The sequence below is a fragment of the Zingiber officinale genome, chromosome 11B, assembly GCF_018446385.1.
Source record: "Zingiber officinale cultivar Zhangliang chromosome 11B, Zo_v1.1, whole genome shotgun sequence".
Classification (NCBI taxonomy): domain Eukaryota; kingdom Viridiplantae; phylum Streptophyta; class Magnoliopsida; order Zingiberales; family Zingiberaceae; genus Zingiber; species Zingiber officinale.
The window spans coordinates 8,348,176-8,365,002 of NC_056007.1; the positions used below are offsets into that span (position 1 = coordinate 8,348,176).

The following is a 16,827-nucleotide window of genomic DNA, read 5'->3' on the forward strand; positions in this document are numbered from 1 at the left end:
AAAAATAAATTATAGGATTAGACAAGGAAATTAAACTAGCAAATGAAACAAACACAGGTACAAAATTTAGGACATCCCAACATATATCATATATTCCTTGGACAGTAGAAAAATACTAGGTAAAACGGTAAAGATGTATACATGGAGACTGTGAGATAGGAGGAAAAACAAGATTAAGTCATGACATATAGATGAAAACCATAAGGAGAGTACAAACAAGAAATTTGTAGAGCAACTCATAAGATACAAAAGGTCATCATCTAACAATTCACAAAGAGATAACTTCCACATTGTCAGTCCTTGCATAATTCGAAAACAACTAAATAAGCTACTCACACAACCCAACCATTATTAATTTTGGACCACAAAGAGAGACAATAAATAAAGGAAATGTTAGCTAATTCTGCTCATGGTAGAAATGCAAGAATGAAGTATTGAGCAAAGGAGATAGCTAGCTGTGAACAAACAAATTATTGACAGTAAGGAATCAAAATCAATAAGTCATGGAGTCACAAACAAAGTGTTCAACCATCTTTTGGAGTCTAGTAATTTATACCTAGTAATGAATATAGTCTAGTACGCAATCCGCCCATTTGGATCGCACTTTGTCAATTTCTTCGTTGGAGTAAATTGTTTTCTTGAACTGTTAACAAACCCAGATTAATTTAGTAAAAAAAATCAGTAATGAAGAAGCAATTATTTGATAAAATTGAGAATATGTCAAATATTACCATTGAGCTAAGTGAATCCTTCTCGCCGGTAGCATTTCCTTCAATAATTTCTCTCATAAATTTCATCACATAAAACCCATGTTGTTTAGCATCAGGTTGTCGAGGACCCTATGTTAACAAAAATTATCAACGAATAATGCACAGTTAAATATTTTTAAATTAATCACAAGTAAACATATGTGTGTATATATAATATATAAACCTTTACGACTTCCCACATAAACTTCTTTTTCCTTTTAATTTTCTTTGCTTGTTCATTTCCTCTGTGCATACAAATGTCCTCCTAAACTTCTAGAAGCCCAGTTACCATATAAGATAGCAGGAAATGTGCAGTGGTAACATTTCACAATCTAAGTGCCTTGTGGGTCGATGTAGGTCACTGACACTAATAAACTTCATATAGCATGCATGATTTATTATTAGCGCTTAAATTTTCTGTTATTTGATCATATAACAGCGCTCATTTAGTGGGTCCACACTCCACAGGTCAATTAGTACAAAATTGTATATAACAAATATAATGTGTATATACATCAGCTAGTCAGCATCCTTAGAAATGGAGAATAGTTGCAAATAAATAAGAAATAAACAACATGCCAACAACCAAAAGCCAAAGTATTGAGGAACGTTAATACACCCATTAAGTATAGTAGCCATGAAGATTTTTTCATGTTTTAATCAGCATGCCTAATGGAGTAACTGCTTGACTGTATTGATAAGAAAGGAAACAACAGTGCAGCATCAACACTAACAATAAATCACTATCGCCTTCTTGGTAAGAAGGGAATAACAACCTTGTAAAGAGACATGACAACAAAAGGGTTCATTTAATAACTAGTCCGGTATCGCCTGCTTGATAAGTTAATCACTTTGAACATAGGAAAGAGACATGATGACAAAAGGGGTTATTGATTCATTGATTAACTATTTCTCTATCGTTTGCTTGATAACTTCTACTCCCAATGGTTTTCCATATCAACAATATTTGATAGACCAATGAACTAGCAGTAGACCTTGAAAAAATAGTTGGTGCAACATCGAGCAATCACAACGTAAAACCAGCGGAATCAGTATTTAAAAAAAAAAGTTTGAACTGACAGGATTCACGAGAGCCCGACGCTAAGAAGAATTACATGCATCCTTATGGGACCAAATCCACTCAGTTACTTGCCCGATGATTAATGCAATAACCATCCAGCAAACAACGATTCTTCAGAATCCACTCAGTCATTTGCCCCATCATCAATGCCAAATTAAAAGTTTCCTTTCACACGAAAACCTATCAATAGAATCGCCACACACGACCAATCCACTAGATCTCCAAAATACTGCTCACAAAAAAATTCCAGCCGCTAATACGAATTAAGCCAGCGGACCAGTATCCAAACCACAAAAATAGGAAGCAAAAACCGCGACGATTACCCTAGGGGGAGTCCGCCAATCTGTCGCTTTCCCTGTTCCCCTCGCTCTCCTCCATGCTAGTTCTATTCTCTGCCATTTTTGGCCGCGGAAGTAGACGGTGAGGAGGCGAGGAACGAATCTGATGCTTCGCTGTAAGAAGAGACGGATTTAAGGACCTGCAAGTTGCAATGATCGTTACTGTGCAAGTTTGCAAGAATCGTGACAATGGCTCAAAAGTAGGTTTCGTTACCGTGCAAATCAAAAAGCTAAAAAGAAAGAAAAGAGAATGTTGCGCTAGCAAATACAAGCATAGTGGAATCAAAAGTAGATTTCATTTTTTGAGACAAAATTTATGAACGAAGATAAGACCTAGGTTATGAATCTACCTTGAGTATGACTCTAGCACAAATCCAAAGAAGACAAGACCTAGGTTATGAATCGACGGAGTAGGAGTGCCACCTTTGGCGAAGAAATACACCTTGTCCGATCAAAAGGTTCCACGAGCGAAAAAAACAGCAATGGAAGGTCAAAGGGCTTCGTCGAACTCAGAAACCCGCTCACCAGGAAACGAGAGGAGCGCACTGTTGTGGAGGATGATCTAGGGGAGGCGTGAAGAGATTGTATGAGGAGAGGGAAAGAAAAATGCCTTAGGTTTGGGAGCGTGAAGGAAAAACACAGCGCTGAAAAGAAAACAGCGAGGGAAAGGAAAACAACGAGGGGGAAAATGACCAAATTCAATTACAACGGTTTTTTCAAAACTGTTGTCGTAGCCGCTAAAAACGCGGATAAAGACAACGGTTTATAAAACCGTTGTAAAAAGTGTTGTCGTTTTAAAAAAAATTACTCAATGACAACAGTTTTGCCAAAACCGTTGTCTTTTATATTTAATGGGGAGTTCAAAGACAACGGTTTTGGCAAAAACCGTTGTCTTTGAACAAATACGCAACACTTTCTCTTAAAACCGTTGTCGTAGGGGTGTTGTCGTTTGCAGTTTTTGTTGTAGTGTTTGGGTATTTTATGGATATTGTTGTAAGAAGATTATTTATATAATTTGTGAATATTTGTGTATTTTATGAATATTATTGAATGAAGAATATTTGTATAATTTGTGAATATTTGTGTATTTTTTTTTGTTATTGTCGGTTTTTCATTGTTTCGGAAATCAAATTTGTGCTGTTAAAAAATATACATATTACATCGGTTTTCCACCGCTGCAAAACCGATGTTATTAACTAATATTACATCGGTCATTTATCGCTGTCAAAACTGGTGTTATTACCATACAATATTACATCGGTTTTACACCATTGATGAAACGGTGTCGTTAAGTGATACTACACCGGTTAATAACCGATTCGAAGATCGGTGTCGTTAAATGATACTACATCGGTTTTAACCCGATGTCTAAAATGGCAGACTTTTAACATCGGCTTCATAGACATCGGTCGAAAATGAAATAGACACCGGTGGAAAACCGATGTCTATGAAGGTTTTTGTTGTAGTGTAAATACTAGTTATACCTCTTCCTTGTATGTTAAAAACCTCGAGATCTTCTGCCGTATCCCTCGCCTCCTCTTGGACGTCGTGTGGGAGACGATCCTCCAAGACGAACACCACCCGGAAAGCTTCTCCTCCTTCTCTAGAATTCGGCCACCACCACCACAAAGGAGCAAAAGAGAGCAAAGGGAAGAGAGGGAGAGGGGTCGGCCACTTGATGATCTCCAACAATACAATATCAATTGTTATGTTATTCAAGGCCTCCCCTTCCCCCCTTTTTATATTAGTTTCCCAACAGAAAATTATGGAAAGAGTTTTATAAAAAATTAGACTCATTCCTATTTCTCTTTTTTTTTTCTTTTTCTTTCCTTTTAATTAATCAATCCTAGATTGATTTATTAATTAAACAACTATTTGTTGATGTTTAATTATTTGACTGGCCCCTTGCTTGGGCACCAAGTAAGGTGGCCGGCCACTTATTAAAAGGGAAAGAAAGAAAATTTTTTTATAAAATTTTAAAAGAAGAAAACTTCTAATAAAATTTTACAAACTCTTTTTTTTTTCTAATGTGGATATTAAAAGGAAAGTTTTAAAATTTAAAACCAAGTTTTAAAATTTAAAACATCTCTAATAATATTTCTTTTTAAAAGAAAGTTTTATAAATTTTACAACTATCTTTTAAAACCTTGTGGCCTAATTTAAATTAGGAAAATTTTATAAATTTTTAAAATCTCTCTTTTTACAAATTGTAAATATATGAGGAAATTTAAAAATTCAAAAACAACCTTCCTAATTTAAATATTACGGCCGGCCCCCTTGCCCAAGGCAAGGGCCGGCCATTTCTAGAGAATATGTGGCCGACCATTGCTTGGTCACCAAGTAATGAACCGGCCCCTTCTTGGACACCAAGATAGGCTTTTCTTTGGATAGACTTGATGCTTTATTGAGGCTACAACAGGGACCTAGAGGAGAAATTGGTTTTGACCTTCCGATGAGCTTGAGTATCCCGTGCTCGCCCCGAACACACAACTCAAGTTCATCGATAATAACTCATTCCACTAGAGAGTTATTACCGCACTACCGCACCAATGCCAAATTACATTATAGGCTCCTTCTTATCATGAGTGTGTTAGTCTCCCTGTGTTTAAGATTACGAATGTCCACTAATTAAGTGAGTTACTGACAACTCATTTAATTAATATCTAGCTCCAAGAGTAGTACCACTCAACTTTATTGTCATGTTGGACTAGGTCCACCTGCAGGGTTTAACATGACAATCCTTATGGGCTCCTCTTGGGGACATTCTCAACCTAGATAACTAGGACACAGATTCCTTCTATAATCAACAACACATACTATAAGTAATATCATTTCCCAACTTATCGGACATATTGATTTATCGAGCTAAACCTCACCCTTTGATAAGTCAAAGAAATAAATATTAAATATACATGCTTGTTATTATATTAGGATTAAGAGCACACACTTCCACAATAACTAAGGTCTAGTTCTTTTACTAAGTCAGTACAAAAAGAACTTACCTAAATGATCCTACTCAATACACTTAAAGTGTATCAGTGTAATTTATTAGTCAAGATAAACTAATACTTAATTACACTACGTCTATTCTGATGGTTTGTTCCTTTCCATCTTAGTTATGAGTAACTGTTTATAATTTATAGAGAACCGACAACATGATCTTCTAAGTGTGACTCCACACTCCATGTTATCTACTATATAAATTAATTGAACAATTACATTTAACAAATAAATGTAAGCATTTGACCAATGTGATTCTTTATTTCAAAATAAATATGTACAAAAGCTAAACTTTTAAGTATACACTCCAACACTGCTAACCCAATAACCGCAAGCCCTGACAACAGTTCGACCCTACAGAAGCTAGTTCAACAAGAGCCAATCTGACAGAAACCAATCCGAGAAGAGCTGACCAAATGCACATTTGATCTACTGAAAGTGTTCGATTATGAATACATCGAGGAGTCAGCTCATCCCCTAATTTCAAATCAGATTAATTTATTTTTATGTTGAAAGATGAATAGAATAATAGAGATAGATTATCCCCAGAGAAGAAGTTCAAAGAAAAATAAATTTGATTTGATGGTAAAAATATTAAAATTTTTGATATATTATATATACCATATCAAAATACACCAAATTATATAAAAAAAATATAGTATACTAAAAATTTTAATATGGTATTAGTTTTGATATTAATAGTATGCAATTTAATAGTTCAGTATATAATATCAATTTCAAAATTTGAATGTAAATGATATAAATTTATATCATACTGGAAATATCATTTTTTTTATATATGGAAGTTTTGGTAAAATACACCGTATGAGATTTTGATGATTATATATTATACTGAACAAGCTCTAAATTCATTCGATCATAATCATAGTGCAAATTGCAAAAGGGAATGGAATTTATTCCACTTGATTTTGAATAAATAAAAAACTAAATCAAAAAATAATTTATTGATAAATCAAAAATCTATTATTTTTTATGTCTGAATAGATAAATAAATAATATCTTTTTAACATAATTAAAATTATGCACACAAACACATCGAGCTATTCTAAACCTAATAATATATGTAATTTCATGGGCTCGAGTCCACTTTGGTTCGAATCATGCCTCGCTAACTCAACGCGAAATTAGGTCACACGCACTTTGCAAGTTGAATCTGATTCGACATGTTAAACTAATATTAATTTTAAATATTTTTAATAATTTAATAAAATATTAATTAGTTTTCCTAAAAATAATAGAAATTAAAAGAAATTAGGATCAATTGCATAAGAGTAAAATTATCTCTATACATTCTTAAAAGGGATAATCACTGGAGTATTTATTTTAGTATAATAATTTTTAATATAAAATAAATCATACACTCAATAAGATATTTTTATTTTTATTAAAAATTAATTTCATGAACTATTATAATAATTATTCATACATGTATCCAGTCAATCGATGCATTAAAAAATAATAATAATAATTAATCTAAAACAAAACTAATTCAATTTTAAAAGGGATAATCATAGGAGTATTTATCTTAATATAATAATATTTATTTTAATATAATAATTTTTCATATAAGATAGATCAAATTCAATAAGATATTTTTATTTTTATTAAAAATTAATTCAAAAAATTATTATAGTAATTATTCATACATGTAACCAGCCAACCGATGCACGTAGATAATAATAATAATAATAATAATAATAATTAATCTAAAACAAAGACTAATTCAATTTTTGTGTTTACTTGGTGCTTAAATTTTCCTTCCGTTCACTTTCACCTGGTTTACTGTTTTCCCCCCCTTTTCCTTTTTTATTATATTATTTATTTATCTCTCCTGTTTTCCTCGAAATAAACACGATCCATTAATAGTAATATGCTGCTCCATTCTCGTGAAAACACGATCCGTCGCTCTGATCGGCTCCCTTTCCTTCAGCGGCGATCATGCGCTCCATCGGTGCCCCTTCCGGCAACCATCGACACATGCCGCCCCTCCCTACCCATTCGCCGTCACTGCCGCCGCCGCCGCCACCGGTACCTCCACCGCTTCCGAACTCCTCGAGCTCCTCTACCCTCTCGGCGTGGGCTCCCCCTTTCACCTTTGACCATGTCTTCCCCGCCCCTCCGCCGCCCGCACATCACCCTTCTGTCCCTCCACAGGCTCTCCTCGTCTCAGATCGCCCCTCCTCCTCCCGGTTGCCTTCGCACAACTCCGCAGCAGTCTCGCTCCGATCACAGCCCAGAACCGGCGCCCTCGGCGTCGGTGACCCCTACTACGCCCACTACTATCCTAGCTCGCAGCTGCGGGCTCTCGATGATTCTTTCGGACCCTCTTCGGCCTTCTCTGAACTTGGACCTGGCCCGTGGAACAAGCCGTTCGATGAGGAGGTAGGGCATGCGAAGCTCTCTGATACGGCACCGACATGGAGGGAATCACCTTTTAGCTACACGGCGCCATCTTTCCAGGAAGGTATTTTGGACTTCTCCTTTCTTAGTTTTTCAACGATTTACGATTCTATAGGTATTCGCTCTTTGAACTTGGATCCGAAAGGTGCAGTTTATCCCGTCTATGAATTTGATGGGCTTCGTTACCTTTATAAGGTTCGAGATAAATCTCCATGATACTCGCCACCATGGATGCTCTTACTGTTCTTCACTGAAAACGTTTTCCGTGGTGAGAGTGTCATCTGCGATCGCCTGTGGAGCTAACTGACCATGAATGGATAAACAATATGGCTAAATCAGGCATTTTTCTTTTACTGTTTCACATATGAGCTACAAATCCCATATTGAAACCATATTTTCCACTTAAATAGTTTGCTGATACGAAGATTGCCCCAAAACAGAAATTAACATATCTTATTTTACTTGCTTTTCAATCTAGGGTAGCGAACTTCCTACGACAATGTTCATCTGATGATGGTAGTATCCAACATTTGTCAAATATAAATGGAAATGTTCACACATCTCTAAGTTTCCTTGCTAATTCTGTTCAACTAGAAATGAATATGTAATTCTAGAATTAGATTTTTTTTCTTCCTCATGTGATCATTAAATGTTCTTGATATGCTTGGAAACTATTAGAAATACAAAAAAATAAGACCTTATGAAAATGTGGAGTTGCCTAGAAGGTGCTAGTAAAATTCAACTATTGTTTTTGTCTGGAATGGAGCTATTAGTGGGAGAATGGTAGAGGGAGAAAACTTTGTTTTGAATGATAGAGTGAGTTTTTGACGGCCCTTTTTTTTTGTAGAGTGATGTTCCCATCAGATAAAACAAAAAGATGGGAAATATACTTCCCCAACTCTTGTTAGTTGAAAGTATTGACTTCTTGAGGTGTTAAATTTTCCTCTAGTCACTAAAGGCATGCAATCATTATATAGGTAGAAGAATATTCTATTCTTAATTATGACTTCCAAAAAATAAGGAAAGTAGGAAATCATCCAAAAAATTCAAGACGCGTGGTCACTAAGTATTACTGCCTTATACTTAAGAAATTTTGGTCAAAGAATGATAAATTTCACTCTTACTACCATGAAACAAACTAAATCCAGAGAAGGCGTGTGATTTGATCTACGCTTCTCTGGATTTAGTTTGCTAAACTTATCTCATGCCCCAACTATGGTGCGTAACAAAATGATGCTTACCTACTCAATAAGACGAGCATATACACAAGGTAATCACTGCATAATCATGTTTTTTTACATGTAGGATTTTTATACAAGTCAAAAAGTCACAATGTTAGAATGGCACTCTCTAAACAACAATTGATGAGTTTGGAACACGTATATGATAGTATCAACACTGAGAAATTTTTAGGAGGGTTGTCCATGAGGTATAAAAGTCTCAACTTTAGATTGGCAATCAACAGAGGTGTTGTTTTCAGTCAACAAATCCATCCCTAGAATAATATCGAATTACAACACCTCCCGAACTAATAAATCCACATTGACAAAATGTCTGCCAAATTCAGAAATCAGAAGACAACCCCTGAAGCCTTTTGTCTACCCTGATTATTGCCCAATGATGGCAACACTGCCAGGCTGTAATGAATTAAAGATACTCAGGGATCCGCTGTTAGACAAGTTTCAAATAAAACTTTATCTTTGAGAAGTAAAGTGAGATCTTTTGGCAAAATAGACAAAATGAGGCATTGATATGCATTTCCTTTGTAATTATCCTTAATTATTATATGTATCCACTGGAAAATTTTCCAGTTTGGAATTAACTTATCGTGAATATGATTTAATATTGTAGACTATGTAATATGTTTACTTTAGAGGTTTAGATTACCACTGTAGGATTTTGGTTTGCTTTGGTCATATGTTATCTTGTCTAATGAATTGAGTATAGTATACACCAAATTATTTTAGTACTGCTCTACCTTTTTGTATTTGCAAGCAGATATGTATATTTGGTTTGTATATATATAGTCCGGATGACTGTTGCTTTACCAACTATGCTCTGTTAATCAGACCTTTTGATTTCCCCCTACTCGTGTTGTGACTTTAGTAATAGAATGTTGGATCTTGATGTGTTGAACCTTGATCCATACTTATGTCCGGCACTTGTACCAAGATCAAATAAAATTGTTGCCAATTCCATCTGATAGTCCATCACATTTTCTGGGATACTAATTAGTAGTCTCAGCCTGAATATTTTTTTGCAAGCTGTTGAATCTGTTGCTGAGGAGGATGAAGTTGTGGAAAATATATATGAACATGTGGGTCATGACCATATACATCTTAATATGATCTGCTTCCTAGTAATTATATTAAAATCATGAAGCTTTTGCTTGACAACGCGGTCTTCTTTCACACCTCAGACACCAGTATCTTCAAATCCCAAGCCTTCTGTTAAAATCTACTAAATTATTTTCCACAGAGTATGTCACGAACTGAAAATCCTCTTGCTGAATCACTCTCTAACTTCACCTACTTGTTGTCAAAGACAAGTCACATAGGTTGCTGTCCATGAGCAAAAAATGCAGCAATGCCGGATGAATTGGAGGACTTTTCTCTTCTCAATTCTGATATTCCTGATACTGCACTTATTGGATTTGATAGGTCACAGCAGATACAATTTTTTTAACCAATAAGGCTCAAAGTAGTAAGGAGTGCAATCATTTGTTAGGAAAGGAAAAGGTTCAGGTCCTAATTCAGAAATTAGCATTTCTAAACCTAAATCATCTGCTGTATCAATGGTGAAAACGATGGAGAGTATTATGGAAGTATATTCGAGCAACGCAAACTCACTTGATTTGTTTAAAGATATACATGAGAGAGATCATCTGCTCACATACTGCTGATTATCCACTTGTTACAAATCGTGAAAAACTAAGGCAAAGTCAAGAATATGAAAACTGTGATGATTTTGGCTCAGAAGATGTTGATTTTCGGTAACTTTCAACAAGTAGATTATGGTGCAACTCCAATTTCCCCCAAGTTAAAGCATTCTGCAGGGAATGTAGGAGTGTCATCAGGAGGAAACCCTGGATCATGAAACTCTAATGTCCACTTATCCACTGAAATCCAATGCACTACTTGATATAGAACTCCCAAAGTAGAGGAAATTTCTAAATAACATATTAGCTCAACAATAGATATGGTCGTCATAGAAACTAGGAATAGATTGGATTTTATCAACTTCTGAAGATAGCATATATGTTTCCCTCATTCAGAAAATATTACTGGTCAATAGGTATCTCAGAACTTGTTACTCCATGATAGCATTGTTACCACAAACTGTTGAGCCCAAGGTAGGTTTGTCCTTATGTTCACTTGAAACATTGACTTGACTTCTACATAGGAGAGCTAACGTCGATACCAATTCTTTCCATTCACATTGATATCCTTAAGATACAACCAACAACTGATAACTTCATAATGTTTTTCCAAGTAAACCAACAATTCAACCAAGTCTATTTAAATTGAAGGAACACCACAATTATGTGAATTAACTCTAGACAACAATAAATTGCACATGCAGGAGTGACCAATGCTATAGATTACCAACCCACAAGAAATAAAATATCAAACATTGATACATAATATAACCTAGCAGCTGAAGGACTAGAAACCATTCATACTCAGCCACAAGCAGATAATCCTCTAATCAAGTCTATCAAAAATGAGTTAGGAAGGAAAAAAAATCATTAGAATCATAATAACACAATTTGGAAATCATAACCACCTAGTCTTGACTTCCTCAATTCTATTGCTCATAGATACACATTGACTATATTTTAAGATGATTTCACTATCCATGCAAAATCAAAAATCCAAAAACAACCACGAAAATACAATAAGACAACCCCACGAGCTCAAATCGCCACCCTAACTCTGGTAGCTATGAATATTGCCATGACCCATAGGATGTCGTTCCTATATAGGGGATAGCCAGCAATCATGAAGAAACAAACACAAAGCTAAAGAGAAAAAAACAAGGATGCTAGGTCAGGACTCAAGTATAAATTTTAGGAAAAACAATATGTATATTCTTTGATAAGTTCTGCAAGTGATGAAAAAGAAAAATAAGTGTGACACAATTGATATGTATTTGTTATGGAAGCAACAGAACAGTGTAATAGTTTTTAAGTCTAACTGTTTGACAAAATATCAAATATGTCAAGTTGAATTGATTTAGGTTACAACAACAGCTTAAGCTAGAAGTAACAAGAATAATACAATCCCAAGTTTTTGAACAATTCATGCTAAAAAATATCTGCTTTGCTATTTTCTTCAGGCTTAGGCTCATGTTTTGTACTGAAACCTTTTCAATATTCAGTTTCTGGATGGTACAGGTTCAAATATCAGCGTCTTTTGAAATGCTGATATCTTGTTCCTGTTGGGTGCCATGCCATGACTCAAAAAAAACAAAAACAAAATGTATTCTTTTGGGTTTCAAACAATTGGTGGGGTGACCATAAATGTGTGGACTCAAGATTTGCATTGGCCGTAAATGTTTGATTTCAATATTTCTGAAGTTCAAAATGTTGTGTATCACTTGATCATTGCTTTTTGTTTTTGTCTTCTTGCAGAACTTGTAGCTGATGGCAATGTCTATTCTGACAAGGATTCTTATGGTGTTTGGAATGGAAAATTTGCTGATTCAACGACAGGGAAAAAAAAATACTTTGGATCTCAACATTCTGAATGGCTACAGGATAACCACCCAGAGAACTATGAACAAGACATGGGGTCATCTTATTCCATTTTCAATGCTCCAATCTCAACACCAAGTGCTTTACTCAATGGAATACATCGTTCTGCAACAATTGGCTCAACATCTAGGATAGGATCACATGATATTTCTGTTTCAAACTCTACATACAACCGTTACATGGCACAACTTGATTCATGTTCAGCAGATCCACTGATTTTCCATCCATCTGCAACATCTTCAACTTCAATTGAAGTCCACGGTCTGTCAAACTTAAAAACTAGTACAAACATCAACTCTACTTTGTCACCTGCGAAGGTTCATCATGCAGGTTCCTATAAGATCAAAGGGCCATCTGTTGTAGTTTCTAGCTCGAAGGAAGTTAATCTCAATCAAAACTTGTCAAGCAAAGGGGGATATGATGCAAAGATATGCATTGATCACAGCACAAATTCTTTCATGCCACCTGTAGTTTCAGGAGAATACCCTCCTTCCAGTAATAATCAAGCTACAGAAAGCCTGTTAAATCTTTCTTCCATGTTGAGTTCTGAATCGAGGCTAGGAAATATCGTGATTGCTGATGCTTCATCTAGGAGCAGATCCTTGGAACCAGATAACTCCATCAAGAGTTCTTCAGAAGCAGTCGATCAACATAATCTTGCTGTTGACTCACCATGTTGGAAAGGAGCTCCATCATCACGGCAGTCACCATTTAGTGTTAATGAGATGCTAGCTGCTGAGATCAAGGATTCAAACAAGAACGATCCATGTGTTTATCAAAAAACAATTCTGGAAGGCATCGGAAACTCAAAACAGTCTGCAGAACAAGTTGGAAATTTGAATTTTGGTGAAATTGAGAAAAGTTATTTATCTGAAAGGCCAGACCCAGAAGACTCAGCAGTTGCTTCTTCAAGCATACAACAGAAAACTGAGGGTGCATATAAAAAACTGTCTAATTATATAAAACATCATGAAAATGAGATTTTATCTGACACTGCTTGCGGGCAACAAATAAATGCGACAATTGAAGCTGAGAAAAGAGATGAGGCACAGAATATTTCTGATGCAAAATCAGTTGAAACAGAAAGTAATACTGGACATGAATTCCCACAAGCGAAGGGGATTGTTGATAACATCAAAGGTCTTATTTGTTTAGTAGGTTGTTTCTCGCTTTCTTTATTTGGTTTTCTTAAGAATTGACAAATAGTTTTTTTCCATTCCCTTTCAGATTCATGCTCTGCAAGACAGAAAAGCATCAAGGATCTTGTTAAGTCAATACATAGTTATTCAGTAGAACTATTGTCTACCAACTTTAATGACAGAGAAGAATTGGAAGCTCATGATTGCAGACTTCTCTACTCAGCGATTAGCAATATTAAGCTCCTCCTCAAAGACAAAAAGGTGCATGGTCTTCATTGATCCATTGCCAATAGAAAGGAATAAAAAAAAAGTGCATTTCTAGTTATTTTTCTATAACTAAACACAGGCAACCTTTCTGTGCCAAAATGTTTAATTTATGACAGACACACTGCACTAAATGCCATATAAGTTGATTATTTTGCAGGATCTAGTTGGTTTTAATCATTGTTCATGTCTAGAGCCTGCTGGTTCTTGCAATATTTCTGAAAATACTAGACTAAAGGAGAAGAACCATAATTGCAACATGAAGGGAAAGACAATCTCTGTTGGATGCAATTGTTTGAATGACGAGTTTAACAATTTTGTCATCAAATGCAGTGATGCAGATCTTAAGAAAGTCAATAGCAACACTCAGGTAATATTTATTAGCATTGGAAATACTTTTCTATTTGTCGATCCATTGATTTTGTGCATTCTTTTAAAATCTGCAGATTTTTGAGAATGCATTGTCCGAAACTTTTTGCGAGAGGGAAGAAAATGAAGGGACATTGTTTTACAAAAATCTCTGGATACAAGCAGAAGTTATGACATGTCGACTGAAACAAAAACTTCTACTTGCTCAAATGAAGATGGAATCAGAAAACTGTAAGCGCACTATTCTCAAATTGCCTTTTGACTAGCTATTGATGCCATCTTTACTGCGATTACTATGTCCACTATTTGGATTTTTGCAGCAAAGCCTCCACGATCTGACATATCTTCAAGCCTGCCTTCTCAAACTAACCACGAGGAGCATAATTTGCCCTCGAAACTCAAAGATATGGAAAGCATAAGGAAACGAGAAAGTCTTCCTGGTGGATCGGCAAACTGCCAGTTGAAGCAGGCTGATGATATGGAATCATCTGCCATGGCTCGGTTCAAAATTCTGAAGGATCGGATGCGGAACATCAGCTCTACTTCCAGAAGAATGGAGGAGGATTGCATTCTCGACCTCCAGGAATTTGCAATGCACTCAGGTGCCAATACAAACATTGGCGACTCTCCGGACACTGAAAATGATTCTGATATGTATGATCTTCCCATTAATCTAACTGATCTCGGTTTTATGGAGCCGGTTGCAGAAGCACCTATCAGTTGGTCATTCTTCCGGGCCATACCTCATACTCAGCCTCTTTCCGCAACAACTGACGAAGCAGATGGCACTTCAAATGGAAATGCCAGGCAAATGGCTCCTGGCCCCTTGTATGGTTCACTGATCCAGTCCTACATGACATCCAAGGAAGGGAGTTGGCCAAGTACCAGTATGCAAGAGAATACTCCCTTAGGGTGGGAGCATGTTCCTCACGAAGAAGACTCGATACGGTAGCCATGGCGCAAAGCTGAGGGGCCCTGCTGCTTTTTTGGAGGCCTGCACCTCATGTACATAGTAACAGAGTATTCGGAGAATTGTGGTTTGAAACCTGAGAAAACTCCATATTCGACAATCTGAACACCTTTCATGTTATTTAACACCATTTTCCATGTGTTTTGTTTGCTCCATAGTTCTTTCAAAAGGTAAATGCTCATTTATTAAGGGGTTTTAGCTGTCTTTAAACATGTTTATTTACTTATTAAGTTTATTCTATGGAACTAATATTATTAGGACACGTTTGGTTCGGAATTATCCTTGATAATCTTGGTTATCCATCCAAGGTTATCAAGGATAATCTTGTTTGGTTTGATGATTCCTAAGTCATGATGCATGACTGGCACATCAACAATTTGGGCATATAATCCGGAATCACACAACCTCAGAAAAGTGAGGCTTTCCTTGATTCCAGGGTTAACAAAAATTTTAAGACAAAATTATCCGATGTTGAGGTGTACGAGTTCGTGTTTGCCTTGCCGTCATCGTCGTTGGAGGCCATCGAGAGCGCTTCGATCGAGAGCATCGGACCGGTGGCTGGCGCGTGTGTGGAGGCGCTTGGGGCGTCGCCCTCGGAGTTGAAACGGGCGACGGCGACGGGGATACAGCTCTTGACGAAGCACCGGTCGGACTTCCGTGCGCTGATCGGGGCATCGAGGTTCATTCCGGTGTTGGTGCCTCTGCTGAAGAGCATCGACCCTGCGATGCAGGAGAGCGCGGTGACGGCGCTTCTGAATCTCTTGCTGGAGGAGGAGAACAAGAAGCCCATCATTATCGCGGGGGCTAAGCAGAATGCTGCCTGCGCACTGCTTAACCTATCGATGATCGAGGAGAACCGAGGGACAATCGGTGCCTGCGGGGCGATTCTGTCGCTGGTGTCTCTGCTCGTGAGCGGTTCGAGCCGGGAAAAAAAGGATTCCCTAACCACGCTGTACAAGCTGTGCTTAGTCCGGCTGAACAAGGAAAGGGCTATCAGCGCCGGGGCGGTGCCTCCACTGGTGGGGTTGGTGGGGGAACGCAGTGGTGGCACAGCCGAGAAGGCGCTGGTGGTGCTAGGAAGCCTGGCTACGGTGCCGGAGGGTAAGGATGCAGTGGCGGAAGCGGGAGGGATCCCTGTGCTGGTCGAGGCAATGGAAACCGGACCAACAGCTGGGGGAGAGTTCACCGTGCACGAGCTGCTGCAGCTCGCCGCCGAAAGTCCCCATATCCAAAGGCTTCTCTTGGGCGAAGGCGCAATCCCACCATTGGTTGAGCTTTCGCAGGCGGGCTCATCGCGAGCTAAGCGCAAGGTCTGCCCATGGCTTACTTTTTGTTCTTCTTTTCTCAATTTTCTACTAACCACACAATCATCGGCTTGTTTCTTCATGCAATTCCTTCGTTGGCAGTGATGTTGCTGGGCTATTTACGGGAGCTGCGACACTAGAACAACTCCTCTGCGCCTACTATGGCAGGCTAAAGAATAAATATCAATCGGTAACGTTAATCCCTGTAAAAGCATTAATACCTTTTACATAAAAAATTATATATTTAATTAGAACTATCTAAAAATAAAAAAAACATAAAATAATAAACAAAAAAATCCAATTTTATTTATATATAAATATATATCACTATTAATAATATAATATTATCATTATTAAATCAAGGGTAATATGGTAAAATATCACGTTAGGTTATATACTAAAACCTCCAAACAAATAAGATTTTACTGGATTATTT

General features: G+C 36.9%; 1 protein-coding gene across 1 annotated transcript; it reads left to right on the forward strand.

Annotated features, from left to right (window-relative positions):
- Nucleotides 1-7,037: 7,037 nt before the first annotated feature.
- On the forward strand, nucleotides 7,038-16,496 carry LOC122033756. Its single transcript, XM_042592920.1, has 8 exons — nucleotides 7,038-7,653; nucleotides 12,223-13,485; nucleotides 13,573-13,745; nucleotides 13,909-14,118; nucleotides 14,195-14,348; nucleotides 14,438-15,004; nucleotides 15,346-15,418; nucleotides 15,524-16,496. The coding sequence occupies exons 1-8, from the start codon at nucleotides 7,128-7,130 to the stop codon at nucleotides 16,494-16,496; spliced, it is 3,939 nt and encodes a 1,312-aa protein (XP_042448854.1). The 5' UTR covers nucleotides 7,038-7,127.
- Nucleotides 16,497-16,827: the final 331 nt, after the last annotated feature.

Excerpts from the sequence above, each read along its gene's own strand:
- LOC122033756 (XM_042592920.1), top strand. The coding sequence starts at position 7,128 with ATGCGCTCCATCGGTGCCCCTTCCGGCAACCATCGACACATGCCGCCC. Across the intron at positions 7,654-12,222 it reads GGCGCCATCTTTCCAGGAAG|AACTTGTAGCTGATGGCAAT; the intron begins GTATTTTGGACT and ends GTCTTCTTGCAG. Across the intron at positions 13,486-13,572 it reads GATTGTTGATAACATCAAAG|ATTCATGCTCTGCAAGACAG; the intron begins GTCTTATTTGTT and ends ATTCCCTTTCAG.